Source organism: Tinamus guttatus, unplaced genomic scaffold (assembly GCF_059628265.1).
Source record: "Tinamus guttatus ecotype Peru unplaced genomic scaffold, ASM5962826v1 Tinamus_guttatus_pri_ptg000155l, whole genome shotgun sequence".
In the NCBI taxonomy this organism is placed as follows: Eukaryota; Metazoa; Chordata; class Aves; order Tinamiformes; family Tinamidae; genus Tinamus; species Tinamus guttatus.
This window is the reverse complement of record NW_028288689.1, coordinates 4,824,036-4,846,773: the sequence shown is the minus strand read 5'-3', so window position 1 is coordinate 4,846,773 and position 22,738 is coordinate 4,824,036. Positions and strand designations below refer to the sequence as shown.

The following is a 22,738-nucleotide window of genomic DNA, read 5'->3' as shown; positions in this document are numbered from 1 at the left end:
TCACTTGCAGTCCCAAAGCAAAACTCAAAATTGAGAGCTCCCCGAATACAGCTTTAAATGAGTTTAAAGCAGCAGGGCGCTGTGTGATGGATGATCCCCTTTTAACATCACCAGGAGCAACTGCTGCTTAGGAGAGCGTCTTTGATCTTACCTCCAATCTTCACATGTGGCAGCACAAAGTGTCTCACAAGGCAGACGGACCGCATGGAGCCTTTCTGGCTCACAGCACCTCTTCCCACATGCTATTTAAAATAGCGCTACTGCATTTGCAGACTGCTTGGGTTGCACTTTAGCACCATTAAACTAACTGCCAGATTGCAAGAGGACAGTTTAAGGGCTGCTCGCCTGGGGGGCAGCTCTGGGTGCAGGGTGGGCTTTGCCCCCAGCAGGTACCAGTGTTTGTGCGATGGTCGCAGGGCCTTGGCTCACCCAGCGGGGCGGAGGAGCCCTCTGCAGAATCCGTGCCGTCACCACGGGGCAGCTCCTCCGCGTGCGGCACGCTGCACGTTGCACATGACAGACACACAGAGCCTATTTCTTTCATATGTAAAAGATTTCACAATAGAAGACAAGTAATTCACAGGAGTTTTAGAGACTTTATTTATGTATAAACAATTTAAACACTTTGCCATAAATTATCTTTGCCTGTCTCTAGTCTTTGCTTAGCAGCAAATTAAAATTAATATAAAAACTCAATGAACAATTCATACATGTATATTACAAAAAAGTTCTTGTACCAAAGTTCTTATTAGACTTTTTTTTTTTCTTTTTTTGTGGTGACTGTCATGTGATTGTCTCAGTTTCTCGACCAAACAAACACACTAATAATTTTTAAATCTGAAACAGTGATTGTGCCTTCTGGCTGATGTATGTACAGGGTGATCTGACGTGGTGCCCATTTGCAATAGTGTAACACAATGCCCACAGCTCTACTGGAACTGATACCAACAAACTACTGAATCTAAACAGACTACACCCTGTAACTGTGTTATACTGTCCACAATGGAAATCTTCAAAGACAAACAGAGTATGAAATTTATTTGTAGTGATTTATAGCCACCGTTTCGAATGTAACTTTACACTCTGCCCTCTTTGAATAAGTTAAACTTCAGGCCAGACAAATGGAGGGTTGGAGTGCAAGTGCGGTTTTGTCATTTTTAAATATATTTTGCTTTATTATTTCCAGTGCGCTCTCACTTGCATTCTCGTTTTCCTCCAGTTGCTACACACAAATCACCCCAAAGTCATGTTTTAAATGCACCTGTATTTTGCTTTAAATGAAAACCTCTTGGATATTTATCAAACAAGCAGTCTGAATCATTTGTGTTTCATCAGCTGGTTAGTGAAAGTGGCCCACTTGGATTTCTTAGTTTGCTCACGTGTGAATGGAGTGAGGTAATACAATATGAGGCCTTCGTTTTATTTTTCTTTAGACCCAGAACAAGTGGGTAATATTTCAGGGGTACTTTTGAATTTGTATACTTAGAAGTTTTCAGTCTGGCTTTAGTCCACTTCAGGATGTGGTTTTTAATCACTTGAACAGTAGCATTTAACTCAAAAAATATGAGCTTTTTGCCACTTACTATCCCAAAGTAGCTCAGCCTAGTGCCCCCATTTAGGTCTTCATCTCCTTAGGAGAGGAGATAACAGTTGAGACTACTGATTCATCCAGCAAAGGATGACAGCAGGTTAATTTGTTACCTCTTTCCCATTTCATTCTGTCTTAAAAACTGGATGTTGCTGCTACTGTCTGCTAGCTCTGGGTACTGCTCCACGGGCAGGACATAATATCCCTCGTAACCTTGAACCCTTCCCGTGTTCAGAAGCTGCTGCTTCTCTCCGTCTGTCCACACGCGGCTGCCCTCTCTGCCATCCCGCGCCTTCTGCTGCTCCTTGGCCCAGGCGGCGCCCAGCGCGCGCTGCCGAGCCTGGTCCAGCACTCGCGCCTTCTCCTCGTCCAGCGTGTCCGGCGTGAGGCCGTAGCGGATGTTGAGCAGCAGGGTGGCGTGCTGGAATTCGATGTTGGTAAACCTTCGAGTCCTGCCGTTGACGAGCAGCGTGGGCTGGGAAACGGTCACGTTGACGCCGCTGTCCAGCACCTTCCGCCCGCTGGTCATGGCGAGGGTGACGAGGTCGCTGTCAGCTGAGCCGATCTTGACGAAGTAATGGGTGTCCTTGCCCTTGATGCTGTAGTGCATTTTTTCCAGGTAGTGAGCACCGTTAAGGACCGAGGCAACTTTCCTGCTGTCCTCTGCGGCTATGCTGGAAACGCCGGTGGTTACACGGCCTTCCTTCACAGCAAACATGATTCCTTTCCCGATAATGGGAGTGGTTGTCGCAAACCAGTGGCCTGCCTTTTCTCTAATGCTGGCATGTAATCTCTTAGATATGACCTGTCCCTCAAGAGCCATGAATGCTTGATTGTGTCTTTCTGTTGTCTGCTGAACTCCTGTAATGAGCTGAAAAAGAGAAACAAAGACTGAATCAGTATTTTCAGTGGGGCTCTGAGAGCAGTGCTAATCTGTGCTTTGCTTTCCAGAGGAAAGCCATGCAGGGGGAGCTAAGCTACAGAGCCACCACTCTCAGCTATTAGCCATGCACCATATTGTGCTCAGAATCAGGGAAAAAGATCATTTGGCAAATTATTTTGCTATTGATAGCATCAGCTGTTTTTTATGTTCTCAAAAATCACCTTTATAGCATATATATATATATATATACACACACACACACACACACACATATATACACACCACACATCTCAATTAGCTATTTAGGTACTATCCATTAAAAGAATAGCCAAGACCCAAGTCTACCACAATTTGAATCAGCATCTACAGCAAACAGGACCAATTTATTAAAAGATGTCAAACCAAATCTTCTAATTATGAAAAAATTCCAATCAAAAAATAAGTTTATTTTCTCTACAGGGTAAGGAGTAAAACCATTCTTAATAGAACAAGTGTGAACCTAAATTTATTGTAATACACATGTTACAGGGATTACGTTACCATAGGTACAACAGATGATAAATTACACTGTGAAGTTTCCTTTTGCTATTGTTAATCAAGTTAATCAAGTTACAACTTGTTAATCAGGGCAGAACTCAATAAAAGACAAACTAATGACACTGTAATTACAGTAACAACGAGGGCTGGCAAAACTGGCATATGTTCATTAGTATAAAATCTAGCTATACTCACTTCCATTTTACATGGAAATAAATATGCATCTTTGTACTGTTACTGCCAAAGAACCAATATTTTGAGCTGCAGAGTGACTCTCAAATTTGCCAATAAAATAACTCCAACTGCCTACCTGTCCGTTTTCACATGCTTGACTCTCAGACAACTCATATGGTGGTGACACGAAGTACATTTTTGCTCTGGGGAAACCAGGAATAATGTTGCTGAGCTGAAATCCAAACATCACCAACCAGCTTTTGACATCTAAAAATGAGAAGTAATCAGGCAAGTCAGAAGCAAAGTGTGTAACACATATATAACATATAGAAAAAACATCTTCTACCTCCTTAATTTCAATTAGCTTTTAATTTAAATCACAGTGCAGCAGTTTACAGACTTGTAGTAGTAGTATTCCACAGCAAAGCAAAAGTACCGCTTTAAATTCATCCTGAATAGTTAACTGGGGATATATCCCCCCTTTCACGGGGGTAATAATTTTTCCATTATGGCATATGGGTTACCAACACGTTTTACTGCATGTAATACTCGTCCCATCTCTTGACACCTTCTGATGGTGCTAGTGCAACCCACAGACTACATTGCAAATGGCTCTTTTATTGGGTTAGCAGTGCCCTGAGCTCTTGGAAAGTCCTGTGGGAAAATGCACGGCTTCTCTTTTAGGTCCTACTCCTATCAGCCTTCACCGAGTCTCGGGAGGCTCCATTAAATGCAGGGAGAGGCCAGACTTGTAACTGAGAGTCTAAATTTAGGAAGTGTCCACAGGTTGCCCGGGCGCAGGCGCAGCGGGGAGGCCCTGCCTGTGGCTTCACCTGCCCGGCTCCCTCGCAGCTCTGCCCGAAAACCTGCAAGCAGTTTCCACAAGTTATGAGCAGGGATTCTCACTCAGCAGATACTATAAACTAACAACAGATCTTAGTTATTCAAATGATGTTTTTTTCTTTTCTTTTTTTTTTTTTTTCGAGGGGGGGCGGGGTTGGAAAAAGCCCGTTACTGCTCTTCACCATTTCTGCTTCCTCCTCCTCCTTCCTGGTTGCCATGGAGCTGAGCAGCCCTGTGGGAGCCTGGACACTTCTTCCTACCTTGGACCATTTTTCTTTAAAATTCTCTCTCCTGCCCTTTCTCAGTGGCTGTCTCTCCTCTCCGCTCTGCAAGGGCTTCTGATATTATTCCTTCTACTCCCCGACGTGAGCCCGACTGCGCGGGGCGCGAGGCCGAGCGGCTCGCGAGGAGCCGGCCCGAGGGCCGAGCGCCCGCCCAGCGCCACCGACCTGCCGCTCGGGCCGGCAAAACCCCTGAGTCCACGAGCGGGGCCGGCAGCCGGGGCCCTTGGTTTTGTGCTTTACTCTAAAAAATAAACTGCTGCCCTAGTTACTTCTTGCGCCAGATGATTGACTTAGTCCCCTGCACAACAAATACTCTCTCACTAGTATAGTATTTTAACAGGCTACAAGGTATGTGCTATAGTGAAGCTCAGGGCATCTTCCAGGGTCTCATCCAGCAGATACACACGTGAAACAAAGCTAAAAGTAGGATCCTGAACGTGGTGTCATCCTGAAGATGACACTAAAGACCTAAATTAAATACTGGTAGATGATCATCTTTTTTTTTTTTTAATTTAGGACAACGGAATGTGACACCTAAATAATTTTGGTCGCCAGTTCTCACACTATTGAGTACAAATCCCAGTATCTTCAAAATGCAAAGGATCCATAAGAAAACCTGCAACTATATCACATATACAATTAGGTCTCAAAAACTAAGGACATTTGCTATAATTTTCTTCAAAGAAAATGCACACTTTTACTGAAAATTTGAAATGCTGCTGAAATTATGATAAATAATCAATTCAAAATTATATGACTGCTTCAATTATTTTTCTCAAGATATATTAATTACCATTCTTTTCCAAAATTGCTGGCAGCTAGTTCAAGTACTGCGTGATCTTACTAAGTGAAAAAATAATAAGAATTAAGAGATTACAAGTTTTAACCAATTGTGACATACACAGTTAAAGCTAATTTACTGTTTCTCTTTCTCAGGTCTACACGTACCACAAAATTTCTTAGCCTTTCAGATGAAAGGTATTTTTTTTTTATAAAAAAAAACAAAACAACAACAACAAAACCCCCCACAAAGAGGTTTTTGCCTTAAAGCCTAAAGACCATTTGCATATTAACAACTAAATAAAGACCCTTTTTTGTGTTCACTCGTTTAGTGTCCTCCATCTGGGGAGAGCCTGCATGAAAGATCAAGACCAGCCAGCCCTTTCTATGGGACAGAAAGGAAAATGGTCCAAACTTGATCAAAGGATTCAGCAAATATCTAGTAAGGGAAGTCTGATTTATTATTTCCTTTCAAATTAACTTCCATACTACAGAGCCACTTGAAAAAAAACATAATGGGAGTCTCACCTGTTACATAATTCTTTAAATCCAGTTCGTTGCTGAGAGGGTTATTACTCTTGAACATGTACAGATTGAAAGGAGCAGGCTCTCTACCAACATTTTTCCACATTGTGTAATCAGGAGAAGTCCAGCGCCCAGCAAGGACGTCATAGTCTCTTTGGGTAAAATGGACCAGTTTGGTTAATGGATCATACAGTCCCCCATGGAACCCAATAACCATCTGGAAATCAGGATTAGAGTCGTAGTAGATCTCTCCATATGCTGTGTACTGAAGCTGCTTGATCATGAGTCCATTGATGCTGAATACAGCTAAGGGAGTGCCCGTGTTATCGGAGGCGACGTAATACTCTTCCCCGCTGCTGCTCTCCATTGCGAAGAGGTGACCTTGCAGATCGTAGTACAAGGAGGTAATTTCTGAATTGGAATGATTGTAGACATGAGTAACTCTTGTTGGATTGTGCAGATCAGCATAAAAATATTGTAGATGATGCCCCAGGTTAGTCTTGCAGGAAGCTCTTCGGCCAAGTCCATCATAACGATATTGAATATTCCAGCCATTTCCTTTGTTGTAAGCTCTTGTCAAGAGTCCTTTGGAGTTGTACTCAAAGACGTCCGAGCCTCGCTGGCACAAGAATCCGTCCTCATCGATTTTGTATGGTATGTCACCTAAGCGTGTAATCCTGTCTCTCAGATCGTAACGCAGAGGCATCAATCGGACACTGTTTCCAGGACTCAGGAGATGAAGATTTCCATTCAGATCATAACTATAACGCCAGGTTGGCCTGTCATTTACGGCCACGCTCTGCAGTTGCCCATCTCCATCATAATCATAGGTGTATTTGGTGGTGTTGGCGTATGGGCCAAGTTTCAGTTCTCTTTTAGTTACCCTTCCCATGCTGTCATATTGTACAGTCATCCAGTACATTAGTGACCTAAACATTTCGTACTGAACTTCCTTAATGCGCCCATGGGTATCAAAGTGCTTACTCAGTGTCATAACTGCTGTAGTAATAATTTGATTTATATCATAATAAATAACTCCAAATTTGCCAAAATGCTCTACTTTGCCTGAAATCTCATCGTAACGGTAAAGATCAACCGGAAGGGGCGTCTCACTTATTATCGGTTTGATGCTCGCAATTCGAAAACTATTATCATGATATGTATAATCAAACCTTGCATTGACCATACCTTCTTCAGAGAATCTGTAGATTTGCTTGTCAACCAGAGGGCCAATTTTACGATAGCGGATTGTGCAAGAAAATCCACCACTTTGCAAGTTCACCATTTTTAGGACACCTGTAGTTTCATCATATCCAAAAGTGACGGCAGTACTGTCATAAACGATTTCAGATAATTTGGATAGCTTTCCATACTTGTAGAAGACTTGTCGGCCAGTACCTAAAAAGGATGTTTTCAAAATCCTCCCATCATCGCTGTAATCAAAAATCACCGATGCGTTGCTTTCAGGAGGATTATAAATATTTCTAATGTAGCCAACAGACGTGTGAGTTGACACGCTGTGCCGAGCAACACTAGGCATAGTAACAGCATGAAGTCGGTCTGAAGAATCATACTCAAAGATGTATTGCCGTTGACTCTGAAGCAGTAGTACCATTGACTATAGAAAAAAAAAAAAACATCCCATATTTACTGTCTTTCAGCATGTGAGCTATGAGGGGGCATTGAGAAAGTAAGAGGAGGTAGTAGAGTTAAAATAATAGAAAGAGACACAAATCCATCAGTTTGGGTCTGAAACTCCTCAAGAAAATGGACAGATTGCCAGACGTGAGGATGTGCTGCTACTCAGAAATCAATATGCCGATGCTGGAAACAAAGCGTATCAATCTCTTGGCTATCCTCCTTTTAGTGGCGTTTTTTTCTTGAAATGCAGAGAAGTTAGATCAATAACTTGATTTCTTTTTACTCCAGCAGTTGTAACTATTGACTACTCCCGTGAATCACACGTGAAAGTCAGCAGTGAACAACAACTCTAGCTTACATAGAGCAACAGATTCAAATGGAAGTGGAAAACGATACGCTTTTTTAAGTATTTAAGGCAAAGTTTTATGATTGAGGTGTCTTAATTAGGCTAATTGGAACGCAATACCACATTTTAATTTAATAGATAACAATTAGAGATGAATTACCAATTTCTCCTTGAACCTTTTGTCAGGTTTAGTAATGCAATTTTGGCCTCAAGGAAATAACAGAAGAAAAGAACCAGGAAGAAAGAATTTCTAATAAAAAAAATCAATTTCAATTGGCTAATTGAAAAACGTAAACGTTTAAGGTCAGATTCTTAACAACTGCTACACTACAGCTTTCAGATCCTTTTTATGTATGTGTTGTGCACAGAGGCCAAAGGAAGCAGTGGCACTGCCTCGCTATATGTGAGAGCTTAAAGCAACCCCACCTACCTTTTCTAGATAGGTGTAACTCCAGACTTTGCCATCTGCGAACATGCGCGATATAATTCGGCCCTGTTTATCTATATCTGTTCGTTCGCTCATCGCACCCCGCTGCAGCCCAGCCAGTCGCCCGTTGAAGAAGTAAGACACGTTGACAGCAGCCAGGCCACTGCTGGGCAGCCAAAGGAAAGGCCGTCCCAGCTGATCGTAAATTATCCTCAGTGTAAATTTGCGGTGATCATCATAAATTTTTTCTGTGCGTATGTTCCGGTCATAATCGATAGACAGCAAGTTCCTTCCATGAACCTATGGAAATGCAAGAAGATTGTATTTAGTAACCAGGGAGCACTAAACCTGTCAGAATTTTCACAACAGAAATAGTAAGCATAAAGGAGAACTAAATTTCCCCAAATTTTCAACAAGTGTAGGATGTCTTACACTTTCCACTTCTGCGTATTTTCATATATGTTATTTTGAGTGTTTTACTGGGTTATTTCCCATCTCCCTGTGACATGAGATCCCTCAGCAACCTAATCACAGGGGATGCATTTGATTTCTTCTGTTTAAAAGCCCCTAATCATAGAGGCTTAGAAATTTGGCCTTCTACCATCTTGCAAGATATCCTTCACAACAAGTGAGAAAGAAAACTTCTAAATATAAGTAAACTGTTTTTTTGCTTTTCCCTTTTGTTTGGCTAAGACTTCTAAATCAAATAAAGTACAATATGAAGTACAATTCATTTTTTAAAAATATATAAGCAAAGCAGAAAGAGAGGACCATAAGAAATGCATAGGTTTCTAGTGAAAATGCTGTAATAAGAGATACATAAATATACTCGCTGGAGGCTGAGACACAGAATTCAAGCTAATGCTGTAATCTGATAAAGCTTCTTAAGCAATTTAATTGTAGATGTGTCATTAATAAAGTAAAAGTCTTCAAATTAGATATCATTTGACAGCAATGACTACTTAAAAAGTATTCATGGGTTTCTGGGAATTTGTTCTTCAGCTTATATTTTACAGTAGCTTTGAGTAAGCAACATTTTCTTTTATCCAAAATTAAACTGCACATCAAACAATATGTAAATTAACCCTGAGCCTTTCTTGAGGACATAAAAGTTATTCTGAGATATTTTCACTGGCAGGGTAAACCCAATTCCCATCCCATCCTACTCCATAGGAATTCACTTGCAATTTAAAATTGCTTCCTGCAATTTTAAATTTAATACAACTCTGTGTTTGTAAAGAAATAATTATTTTAAATTATCGCTCATTATCCTTATCCTCATCTTTTCCATTAATAAAAGTTAGCTCTTTAACACAGTTTTCATTTCCTCAGTGAGCAATCATTATAAAAAATTATTTTCTGTAAGTTTTCCCGAAGCTTTTACATAGGAAACCTCTCTCCTGATTCAGAGAAAAGATAGGACATTTTTTTAAAGCACGTTGGCAAAAATAAATCAAATTCTCCTATCCCATTTTAACAGGTGCAAAACTATGGAAGTCAAACTCAGCATTAGCACTTTCACTGATGGCAAAGACCTATGAAAAGCCCATGTTTCAGAGAGGGCTGGGGAAGGCAGAGGAGAGCTTTAATCACTCAAAAACAACTGTCTCTATGTTGAAAATAAAGAATTAGGCTGAAAGATTGTGATTTCTTTAAGACGGGATTTTGAAAAATCCCTTTTAAAAAGAAGTAACATTTAAAAACTTTACTTTTAAAAACTGTTTACGGCTTCATAAAGCAGTTGGACTTCTTGGGATTTCTCCCTGCCACTGCAGTAACTGTAATCCAGGTGCAGACAAGCCTGCCTCCAAGTGTCCTCCTTTTTTCCTCCAAAGCTTTATTAAGGTTATTAGGGGGTTTCTGCCAAAGAGTACTTAAGTAGTAGTTTTCTGAAATGAGTACCCAGAAGAGCTGTGCACACACACACAAACATGCCTTGGAAAATAAAGGAGCACCTGCGTGGATAATAGGGTACCTTCATTTTCATTTGTAAAACAAGTAAAACCACAGAGTGTAATTGCAGTGTCATATTAATTATATAGAAACCCAAACAAAATGACTAACTCCCACTCTTTCTGGGAATGCTAATAACGCTATTAGGAATATCCCAGCTGATGCTGATGTAGCTATTCCTCTGCTGTTCTGCTACCTGCACACACATCTGGCTCTGCCTTCTGCTGTTGCTGAACGCGAGGGACGGGCCCTCCGCGCTCGCTCGCAGGTCTCGCGACAGGAACCGCAGCAGGCACTTGGCGTAACCGCAAACCCGCCGCGGGCTGAGGCTGCTGAGCTGCGGGGGAGCGGCAGCAGCCCCATCTGGGCCAGGGAGGCACAGGGCACATCTCGCTGCAGGGCCCAGGGCTCTGAGGACTCTGCTGCACTGGCACCAGCGCCCGCAAGGCCAGGAGCAGGAGCCGCGCGCCTGCCGGAGCAATGCCTCGCGCTCACACCTGATCCCGAGCTGGGGATTCGGCCCACAGCTCCGTGTGCTTCCCTCCTGCTCCTGTGGCCTTGGCCCCTGCCCGCCCTGCGCGTCCGCACAGGGGCTCCGCTGCCTTCACTAAACAATTTATCAGGAAGAATTAGAATAAATGAGATGCAAATTAATTCTATGCTTTCTCCCTCATTTTCAAATTTCATTTTCAGTCCGCTCAACCTGTTATAATCTCATAGTGATTTTCATTTAAAAGAGCTAAATGGATATGTGATTATTGTTACAGGAACTAACACCAGACAATTAAATGTTGAGGTGTTGCTAGATAAAGCAGTGTTTTGATTTGCATAAACACGATGCAAGAAAATCCATCTCAGGCAAGATTTCCGTTTCGAGACATTTAACTCCAACTAATTACCACAAGTACTTCTATTAAGTTTTTAGTTGCGAGAGTGAGGATTACAGAAATTTTATTTTAGGGTCCTATTTATTTTTATTTTGAACACCTAGTCAAAATGCAGAGCTGATCTATTTTCCACTTACCATCAACTTCTGCAGGTCAACACATCAAAAATCAATTACACGGCTATGAAATTTAGTCATTAAGGATTAGCTGCTAATCTCATGCCATTTTTTGTCTAACCTTCCCCTTCACAGCAATAGGTGCACACCATTTCGAGGATTTGAGAGAATAAGGGAAGACTGTTGTTAATTCTGGTTTGTGAATTAGATGTTAAGCAATAGGTATATATCAACATTTAACATCCCTATCTGAGTATTTTTTGTAAATTACTAAGTAGCTGATTACATATGTTGCATTTAATATGATCATTTTGAACACTTAAAGCTTTATCCCACGTCCACACATGTTGAGAGAATTATTACAAGGACCAGGACTTTGATCAGCCCTACAGACCTTTTCTGCCCAGTATCTCAAAGCCCTTTCAAATAGCTACACACTGAAACAATCGGTGAAAATTTCGGTATCTAGGAGGTGAAAAACAGGCCAATAAGCACTTAAAGGGATTAATCTGTCTGCAGCTCATGTTCAGTTGGGCAAGGGATAGACTACATCACCCAGAAGGTTTTCTTATTCCTTAACTTGATAATTACGGCAATTGTTTTGCAATCGTGTTATTTGGAAGAGGAAGAAATGCCTGTTTCCCTGACACGTTGCGGGGGGGAACCGAGTTAAGCAGAATGTAAGCACTCACACTGTAACTGTGCTTGCCTCACAGCATCATCGGGGCGAAGGATGACACAGAAATCTTATAAGAGATGAGTGGTCAGTGCTGTTCTATTTTTGTTTTGTTTTCCTGCCCAGTACCTCCCTAACCAGAGGGACTTACAATAATATTCTGTGTACTTTTACCAGCTTCTTTTAATGTACTTTTTGTTAAAAAAAAGCTTCTATAGCTGATGACAGCAGATGATTCCAAGCACTTAACTGGCATCTCAAATAGAAAGAAGATTGTCACACCAAAGAAATCCCCTGAGTTGCACATTTTTAAGAAGTAAGAGTAGAAAAGACATGTCCTTCAAAATGGCAAGTTGTTTGCACACACAAGAAAAGATCATTATTGTTACGGCTGATTCGACTTACCCTGAGCTTTCTTCCAAACACAGTCACTTTGCCTTTAATCTGTTCTTTCCTCAGACGCCATTCAATTGAGTTCAAACCATTTTCCATTGGTAGAGAAATATTACATCGTCCTATGGTGGGAGTTACAGTCCCAGCCAGGACATGAGGTTCACTGTGAAAGCTAATGCTCATGCCATTGGCATACATCACTCTCAAAGTACCATTATTACAGAGCTGGTAGCTGTTCCTCACTTGATCTATAGCAATAATGAAAAGAAAATAATTTAGCTACTCCAGTCATAAAGAAAACATACTGCTTAATTTGATGTTTTTTTTTATTGCACTCCTGTTGATGTTAAATGAAGTCAGTCTGCAATTACCACTTACGTGGTACCATGGTGAAAATTACAGATGTTACTGATTCATGTAAAGAACAGTAGTGCAACAGTGAGCCTGCAGAGAGATACTATGTTTATTCCATTAAGTTTTGCTTTTAGTCTTAATTATAAATCAAAATGCACACTGATAAATTTCAACCACATAATTTATTTCTAATATGAACAAAATCTCCTGAAAGACGGAACTGCTGGATAAACAACAAACCATTAAACTCTAGGATAAAAAGACAGAAAGGACTGTTGGCTTCTTTATGAGCATGAAAAGGTAGGCCCCTGTCCTTTTTCTGTCGCGGTTTAAAGCCTGTCTCCCAGCAGATGCACGGTCCAGAATTATAGCTTAGCTTTAAATCCGCAAGGTGTGAGGCTCCAACAATACCACCTGGCAGCCTCAGTCCTTTCCTTGGATGTCATTCTTCATTCTACCACAAAAGAACTGGACTAGCCCACTGCAGGCCTGCCCTTTTTGCTTTCTGATAAAAGTTACAAAAACAGAGCGGTACTTTTATGGCTGTGCTATTCTCCAACTGCTCGACACTGCCAAGTCCACCCCGAGACAAGTGGGACGGAGCACTGCAGCATGCGCCTGTCACCAGAGCATCAATATTAGTCTGACAAAAGGACAGCATCTGCATAATTAATCATCTGCTATAAGAGAAATACAGTCTTTGTAACCAGACATGTCATGGTACAATACTATATAAATGCTGACATTTATATCAGGAGGAGACTATTGTTCACTGATGATATTCTTATTGCAGTGACATTATATCTTAATTAAAAAAAACATATCATTCACCAAATTCCTTGCAATCTATCTTTGATAACTGTGGCTGTTTTCACAGCAACAGACGCAGTGCTTGGGTTGTGTTAGAAAGCTCTGCACAAACATTTAACCATTTTGTTGCTCATCTCTTTTGCTATTCTGGGCCATAATGGTGTTCTCTGAGGTGCTAATGGTGGCACTAGATTACCTGCTGCACTCTTTGTTCGACATTTTATTCAAATGGCATTTATTCCAAAAGGCAAATTTGGAAGATTTAATTTCTAAGAGTAAGAGGATGCTACACAAGCCTCTTTCTCCACCAGGATTTTACACAGATAGCCCACACACATCAACCACACTGCATTTTTCTGACAGTGAAGTCAGAACCTATTTTGCACTGAAGTGCAGAGAAATGTGCAAGTAGGTGAAGTGAACCTCATACGGGGAGGCAAGAGCAGAACTAACTTCCATCAGCGGGTAACAACCGTATGTATCTGACACAAACTATTATTTTGAAATATTTCTTACCTGTCCTGAAGACTTGTCATTCTAAGAGTGACTTTTATGGGAGCTTTTCTGGCAAATCTTATACTCCCCCCCCCCCCCCCCCTTATAACTGTACTAATGACAGGAAACGTTCTGGAATTACTTTCACAAATTATGCGTGTGGTAGGCAGAGGTGCTGAGAAGTGCACTTTGGTACCTTGAACAACTGTATAGGAAGCCTCCACAGAGGAGAGATTTGTGATGACTGTGACATCGTCATCCCGATTAGAGTTCTCGATGTCGATGGTAATAGACTTTTCCATCTCTCGGTGAAGGCTAGTTACCACTCCGGTGGGACGTGTTACATTGGTGAGGCGCCCTTCATGATCATAGCTAATAGAAAAGTTAGTGAGAGCAAAAAAGTATGAGGATATATATACATATATTCTTTTTTTTTTCTACTCAATGTATTAATAATGCACCACATTTTTGAGAAAACAGAGAAAGAAAAGAAAAAAAAGAAAAAAAGAACATTCTGGCTGTATTTTGTTGAAAGATGATATAAGGATAAAACAATAAAATTCAGAAATCCTCATCTCGGTGATACCAAGGAAAATCTAGGCTAGTTTCTTTTTGAATCGATGAAGATACTAAAGAATATACAGAGTGTTATTTGGTTCGACCAATTAAAATTAGTAAACTGATCTGTATTTTAGAAGTTGCACTTCACTCTAAGGAAGTTGAATCATAACGATATCAGAAAATACAGCTGCATACATGCAAACGCGTATTCTGGGGAAATAAACATGGTTTCAAGTGACATACTAAGGAGAAAACTTGTCATAAGACAGGAAAAAATGACATCAGCCTGAGAACATAACGACTTCATTTTGGTCTTTGCTATCGTACTCCATTACTTTTTGGGTCAATTTTTTGCTCATAAGGATGAATGATGAGAAGTTAAAGCACAGGACAAGTTGATGCTGCAAGAAAGGCAGCAGCCAGCACTTACAATATACCTTAGAAGATAAATTTGGTGCTCTGGAGGCACAAAAATAAAAACAATAAAAAATATGGCTGTTCATGAGCTTACTGCATCTGCGAGCGACTGTTAGATTTGTTTATCTAGAGGTTTAAAGCTGGGAGCAGGGGGAATGATGACCAAAATCAAATCACACTGTTTCTCCATTTCCTTTCCTAGTCTATACTTCTGTGGACGTATGTGCTAAAGAAGCAATTCCACGGGGCTTGAGGGCATTGAATACGGACCTGAAACACAAAGTGAGTATTCTGCTCTGCCACTCTAGGTGCTGCCATTCCTTCCTTGTGCAAGAGTTTTCCACCCAGCCACTACCAAAGTGAACGTACTTATAAACAGCAGAGTGATGAGAAAAACATTCGATGCAGATTTAAGAGAAAGGATTTGGTGGTGGCTGAAACCAGTTGGCTATCCTTAGAATGTTGAAATCCAGCAAAGGAGAAGCCTGCAAGAGAACTGGTTAATCCATTGAACTGCCCGAGCGTAGCAGAAAAGCGGCGTCACAGCAGTCTCTTCCTTGGAAATCTCTGCTCAGCTCCAAAGGTGAGAATTATTTCACTGACTTTTTACAAACAAAAACTGCTAAGAAATCTCAAAGTAGGATACTTGGACTGTACAGCATTATCTCTCAAATAATATATACAATAGACTTCTCAATACAAATTGAAAATATGGCATTACAGATGGCTGTGGTTATTCAATTGAATTTCGGAGAGGAACAAAAAAAAGAATCACCTGTGGACTAAAAAGTCTTACCAGAACCAAAGGAGAGAATCAATAAAAGAAAGCATCACAGGGTCATCAGGGAACAACAACATATAGTCTCCACTTAAACACTTCAACACCAAATAAAGATTAAGTGGCATGGCTTTTCTTAACAAAAGTCATGCATTTCTACCCATTAGAAGACATCAAGATTTTTCTTTTGACAGTATCAGCAAGATACTAGCTAAAAGACAGTGTCTTGATGTTGCTTGTGAATGGGTTTGGGTTAAGTCTGTAGGATGGTCTTCGCATAAAGTATAGAAAACTACCAATAAAGCATAGGTGAGGGAAGAACTTGGTCCAACCAAACGTCCACCTGGAAAAGAAAAGCAAAGGCACAAAAAATGGACAGTTTCAAGCATCTAAAAGAAGAATAAGGGGATACACTGTAAGATTCTCTATGGACACTATATTCACGTTTAGTGATTGTTAAGGGCATGAAGAGAATAATTAGGTGCCAAATATTACAGAAGAGTCAATGTTATTTGAGACAAAACTAAGAAAGTCTATAAGCGACTTCTGAATGACCACACAGAGTTCAATGAATGTTCAGAATAACAGCAGGTGAAATTCCTCATCAGCAAGTATATGTTAGCTAATGCAAATGAGACAGAGTAATTTAAATTACTCATTCACATAGCTGATTTTTTAATTAACTCAGGAAAAAGTCCTGGGGAATGCTATGGGCTACTCACTGAAAATATCTGTTCGAAGTGCAAAGGCAAGTATAAAAGTAAATATGGATTAGGACTTGCAGGGACCAGAACAGAAAAAAAAAAAAAAAAAAAAAAGGAAAATATTCTAATACCATTTCTATACATCAGTGTTTTGCCCTCGACCTTGCAGCTTGCTTCCCAGTGCTGTCACAGTATTTGAAAAAGGAAACGGCAGATATTAAAAAGTTTATAGCCAATGGAAGGACATGCTCAGAGCGATACATACACAAATGTTCTCTATAAAGATCTGTAGACTGCTCAGTTTGAGCTAGAAAAAAATTGCTACTTAAATGATATATACACACTGCAGTACTAACTTATAAAGAAGGCATTTCTATTTAAACCATTGCATCAATAAATTTCTATTTTTAAAAACCTTCAAAGGCAAATATTTTAAACGAATAAGAATACATTCATGTACTATATAATTTATTTTTGAACTGTATTCTTGAGAGCAAGTGCTTACTAGAACATGAAGAAGTGAATTTATCTGAATAATAAGAAAATGAAAGTTATATAGGAATTAAATGGATAAATCATATACCATTCTTTAAGACATCTAACTGAATATTTTTTTTCTAACAGGAGAACGTACTACTTCTCAAGCAGCTACTACCTCTCACAGTCTAAGGCACAACGCCAGGCTAGGTGACATCCAGCCTACACTCTCATCTAGAATGAGCGGATCCTGTCTTAATCCCAGTATCTCAAAACCCAGAAGCCCCCCGTGACCAGTAAAAACTTCCTAATTTGTTGCTTAATTGCAGCCCAAGCTGACAGACAGCAGGTTGAGCTGCACATTCGGGTTACATCAGCCATGGGGCCTCCGCACTCACCCTGGGGACCAGCGGGCCAAGAGCCGGGCAGCTCGGAGCTGGCAGGGCCAGCACTGCCCTGGGGGACGCCCCGGCCACCGTCCCGCAAGGGAGACCTTGGGACATTTGCTTGCCAGCTTCTCAGGTAGCTGCAAATACGCGAACACCGGGGCGCCCTGCAGCAGGCTGTGACTAGACCCTGTGGGAGGCTTTAGCAGGCCCAGGATTATGGCACCCCTCTCCCTTACATGATCTTCACTGCTGGCAGCGCGGCCTTTGAAGCTGGAAATGCTACTGCCTGCCAGGCTGCAGGGTTTCCTACGCAGCACTGCAGCAAGGGGGAACGGCAGCCTCGGCCCTAGCACAGGGAAGGACAAGGTGCACATCCACACACACATACATCCCTATTCTCGCCCCCTTATAACAACAAGCTGATTTGAGAAGAAAACAGCAGCATCCTCTTAGGATGCTCCAAAGGCCAAATGCAATACCGCTGAGGACCACTTCAAAGACCTGTTCTTCATGCCCAAAACTAAGCCTAATTTTCCCCGTGTGAGCCTGCTGTTAGCTCTTACATTATTTAAGAGACTTGCCTGTTCCTAGTGTGACTGTGCATTACACATACATAGTATGCATATAGGAGTGTATATGCACATGCACACTACCAATTTTAGGTATTGCTTATCTCTGTAGGACTGTATGAATTTAAGGGCACAGAAAACAATTTTATTGTCTGTAGAAAATCTCCTTAATTCGGTATTTCTTTCACCTTTAATTGATATTAACTTATAGCCATGAAAAAACAGAATAATGCCGAAGATGTAATTTTCTCTTTGAAACTGCTTCAAAGAATTAACATAAAAGAGCAACCAGTATAGAGAGACAGAGATGGCAGGACTGCTAAACTTGATTTAAATAATTCTCATAATCTTGTTAATAAAATCCTTAACTGTGGGGATACATAGGAGGGCAGAGTTTATTAAGGAGATTCTCTAAGTCAGGTCCCTATGATCAGCTTAAAGGAGATGTCTCCATTTTTCAGACATTTTGCAATCTCCAGTGCATATAGGTGCCTTCCAACTCTAGCAGTCCACACACACTGAGACACACATCTTTTAACGTCCTTCTGAGCGGCGCTTAACCTAGCCAACAATCAACACATAGAGCTTATTCTATGTATGCGCTATGATATTTTGGATTAAAAGAAATGCAGATATAGTCCTCTCACCTATGTGCTCCATGATTATGAGAGTTCATGCAGAAATCTGAGAGCAAGTTATGCCAGTACATTACTAAATTCAGCTGTTATCTAATACAGAAGCTCAGTCTGTGCTCCTTAGACCTGGCTCCGGGACTTAAAATCCGCTGGCCTGAGGCAACGATTGCACATTTTTTCTTATTTGACCTTTGAAAAGTATCTGATCGATATGTCAACACCATAAACACAATAAATTCTATTTTCAGATGCATCTCAGTAAGACATCAAAGCCGTTCCCTTCTGTATTTACCTAGTGATGGCAGTACAGCTTTACTAATAAGTGACGCTGAGCGGTACCTCCTGTGATGCTCCACTACCGCTTACACCAGCTGGGTAATTTTTTAGATCCCTTTTTAACGTTTCACTGGCTTTGAGGCACGGTTTAAATTATGTTACTATTTTAATTTTCTACAATTAATAACAGTTTGTGAATCTTCAACTGCTGAGGAAAAAAAAAAGGCCTACCTAAACAAAAGGGCATGTGCACCTCATCAGCCCGCGAGCGGCAAGCGCAGTGAACTTGCACTCGAGCTCTTCATCAGCAGGCAGGGCCTTCAGGTGGTCACGCGACTGCACGAGTTGTGTAATTAATGTCTGGTAAAATATTAAGGAGGAAAAAAGCCCCCCTGTGTGTGTGCGAAGCGAGGCAGAGCGGCGCGGTGCCCGCGCGAGGGCACTGCTCGCCCGCCCGCTCACACGCAGGACGCGGCGCTGCCAGGGCCCTCGCGGCCGCTCTGTGCGCATCCAGCGCAGCTCCCTGGGCGCCTGCGCTGCTCCTGGCTGCACGGAGCGTGGTGGGCAAGGAGAATGCGTTAGCAAACTAAAATACGTATGGATCTCTGTTATTCTGTCACCTTAATTTAAGGCTAAATATAAAGCCCTTCCTGCCTAGTAGCTTCAGAAATGCTATTCTGTAATCCTTAACTGCTTCAAATAAAACACATGGGCATCACATTGCACTACCCAAAGCCAAAACCCTATTTTCAATATATCATTTAGTTTCTGTTTTTTTTTTTTTTTTTTTGTCAATAAATGACAAGAAGGTTATTAAGACAAGGATAACTGTTAAAGAAAACTCATCTAATTCTTCTAGATTTTTAATACAACTTTGATCTCTGATAAATTTCATTTAAAGAGGAAATTCTGCCTTTTAATCTTTATTCCCCTGAATGCCAATGTGCTTCTGGGTTATCTGCAAATGATGTATGTTACACTAGGGGTCTGACAGATAGCTGGGGACCTAATTTCCTTACTTGTCTTGAGAACGAACAATCAGTAAAGTTAATCAACACTTTGTCAACCGCAAGTAATATATGAGCCTGAAGAGAAAGATTTATAATTTGAGTTCCAAAAGAAACCGTAATATTAAGATTCCTTGACAGAGACAACTCGGTGGGAGCCACAGCCTGGTGTGGTCTGATCTGGATGTGAAGTATCGGCAGCCTCGCTGACGCCTTGGCACAAGGCCCGACCTGGCAACACGAATCCAAGCCTGTGGAGGCAGCGCCAGAACGCGAGCCGTCGTGCCGGGGACACGCGGGCATCCTCCCTGGCCTCTTGCTGTGGGCTGGAGTTTAGGCGGTTCGGTACCCACCTAAAGGACATGGCAAAACTGATGAAATCAAGAAATCAGTTCATCATTTCCAATATCGCACTAGATAAAGATGTAACGACCTTATTCAGCACACGTGAAAATCCTGCAACAAATGCCGGCAGGATCAGATCAGGGCCTCGTCCCTACCTTTTGAAAAATACCTGTATGGTTAATATATCCAAAAACATTCTTACTCATAAAATGTTGTCCATCCCGTTTCATCACTCTTCGTCGCTAAGAGACCACTGTTTCCATTGTACGTCATTAATCCAAGTTCCAGGGTCTGCGTCGAGACTAGCTTGAGCGCCCCGTTAGTGCCGATGGCCAGTGTGACAATCTGGTTATCGGGCATGAGCAGGTGGCGGGGCATCCCGCTGGTGTCCCGGCGAACCTTCAGGGAGTTGCCGTTGTTGTCCATCACCTCCGTGACGTCGTTATCGCTGCTGTAGGTGAAATTGTACAAGTACTCGCCGGTAACAAGGCTGAGCGTGTACTGGTGAATGCCGTCCGCATTGAAGACGTACAGCTCCTGTTCTCCTGGAGATGCAGCTTCATATTGGTTAAAGGAATTAAGAACGGGCCTGTTTTTACTGACAGCCCTAATGCGGGTATTTCCGAGATCAGCTATGTAGATGGTACCATCTGGGGCCACAGCTAAGGAGGATGGTGAATTTAAGATGGCATCAGTGGCATACCCATCATCCCCAGAATAGCAATTACAGTTGACATCATTTTTGCAATCACAGTCTGAAGCTGCCCCTGCAAGAAGGCATATTTCTCCATTGGTAGTTACCTGGCGTAGCCGATTAATTTTTTTTTCATCTGTCTCACTGATGTAAAGAACTCCTGTATGTGAGATGGCAATGGCACTGGCTGATTCAAGTGCAGAATGAATAGCCAGTTTGCTAAGAGAGTAGTCTATACCAGGAACCTGGCAGTGCATGGGGCGTCCAGCAATAATGCTAACTTGATGATTTTCTGTGATCCGTAATATAACATTGTTCTCTAGGACATAAAGTGAGTTGTCCATGGGATTGACAGCGAGATCAGTAGGCCACTCCAGCCGTACCTATGAGTTGCACAAATTATTACTGTAAAACTTACAACCGAAAAGTACACTTCTAGTGCTTAAAATTCCATGTGTAACAACAGCAAATTAGTGAGGTGATTATCTGAGTAAATCATGAAACTAAGTCATGAACTGCAACTATTTCAAACAATGATTTTCTTTTCCAGAAATATTAAAGCTATGTGCAGTGGTAACTTTAGCTAATTGTGTTTCTGTGCAAAGAATGAATGCTAAATTCTGGAATCTCTACAATAATTACAAAAAAACAGGCAATTAAGACAGTAACTCCCATTATCTCAACCTTATTTCTCTATAGCTGTGTAAATAACCTGTGTTAACCACAGTAAAAAGATGGTTCATTCATTTCAGTAATGAATCACACACACTATTATCTTGTGCTGCATAAAGTATTTCTTGAGTGGCCAGGCAGTCATCCAAAAGAGATGCCCATCTCTTCTAAGGCAGAGAAGGAAAAAAGGCAGTGAGAGTCTACCTGGGTGACATCCATGCTGGAATCGCAGCTTAGAGGTCGAACGGCCGTTAGGTCATTGGAGCCCAGCAGCGTTGATATAATTCCATTCTGATCCACTTTGCGAATCATAGTGGCATCAACAAAATACATGAGTCCATACTTATCCACTGCAATTCCTACAAGTGTGCAAAACAGGCATCAGAGAATACTGTTGGCTCCCAGCTGCAGGACAGGATTTATCATGCTAAGCAAGTTTATAACACAGCGATTTTTTTTTCTCACTTCCCCAGTTTTTTCCTCCCTTTCAACTTGTAGCTCTGGCTTCTGAGCCCATGTCCTGGGGCCCTCCAAGTAGCTGTAGTTTTACCAAATAAAAGTCACTAAGCAGATTTATCCTGTGGTCTTTAAAGAAAAAAAAAAAAAAAGAAAAAAGAAAAAAATCCCCCAAACACACCAAATAGGCAGAAGAATACATCAGCTTATTTCTAGATTTAAATTCTGTATGATATTTTACATCAATCCAAGAAGGAAAAAACAAAGAGTCTCCTAAATTATAGTCTCAAGCATTTTAAGGTACTGCATTCTGCATTTGAAGAGTCTAATGAGGACACAGAATTTTTATAATTCTTTTAAAGTTTCTTTAACCATTTTGAAAATTTAAAAGGAAGTTATATTATTTCAGGATGTTTTTAAATTCTTTGACCTGTTGCTATAAGGAACACAGGAAGAACATCTGCTGTTAATGATGGACAAGTGTTTCCAACCTAGAAAAAAAGGAAAGGTTCAATGGCCGTCAGAGTTGAAGGCGCAGACTGGAAGAGTGATGCATTAGAGATACAGGAGGACGCTGAGACCTGTCGTTTAGGAGGGAAGGCTCTTTCTCACTTGCCTTTGCTGCTTTAATTTGGTGCACTGCCTTGTCCTTTTCTTGGGCTGAAAATCAAATTCTGATCAAAGAATCTTGCCCTAAAAAGCTGCAGCAGTCGATCTACTGGCCACTGAGATACATGGTAGGCTTAAAGCTGTATGATCTCAAACTCCATATGGAGTCTTAAATTAAAGCACAAGCAGCTCTGTCCTGTTTATACTCCTTTTTATGTACAAACTGAAGTGATTACCTATAAAGAGAGACAGGACCTTTCATTTTTAATCATTTTGCTAAAATGTGATCATTTTTGACCATGGAAAGAAAAATCAAAGATATTTGAAACACAGGGCAATACTCCTTATTACAATTAAGATAAAACAAAGGAGAAAAAAAGAAAACACACTCCCAAATCTCTACACTCTTTTGAAAACTATGTTAAATCTCAAAAGGG

At 41.1% G+C, this 22,738-nt stretch overlaps 1 protein-coding gene across 2 annotated transcripts in view; it reads right to left on the bottom strand.

Moving 5' to 3' along the window:
- Positions 1–576: 576 nt before the first annotated feature.
- TENM2 (teneurin transmembrane protein 2) overlaps positions 577–22,738 on the bottom strand; it is a 415,827-nt gene continuing 393,665 nt past the window's right edge. For both annotated transcript variants that reach the window (XM_088522621.1, XM_088522622.1), the window contains exons 22-29: positions 21,441–21,595; positions 20,073–20,947; positions 13,909–14,084; positions 12,066–12,301; positions 8,032–8,328; positions 5,618–7,232; positions 3,319–3,449; positions 577–2,459 (exon numbers count right to left, since the gene is read on the bottom strand). In XM_088522621.1, the coding sequence (XP_088378747.1) occupies positions 1,698–2,459; positions 3,319–3,449; positions 5,618–7,232; positions 8,032–8,328; positions 12,066–12,301; positions 13,909–14,084; positions 20,073–20,947; positions 21,441–21,595 (4,247 nt within the window). In that variant the 3' untranslated portion in view covers positions 577–1,697. The remainder of the gene's footprint in view (positions 2,460–3,318; positions 3,450–5,617; positions 7,233–8,031; positions 8,329–12,065; positions 12,302–13,908; positions 14,085–20,072; positions 20,948–21,440; positions 21,596–22,738) is intronic.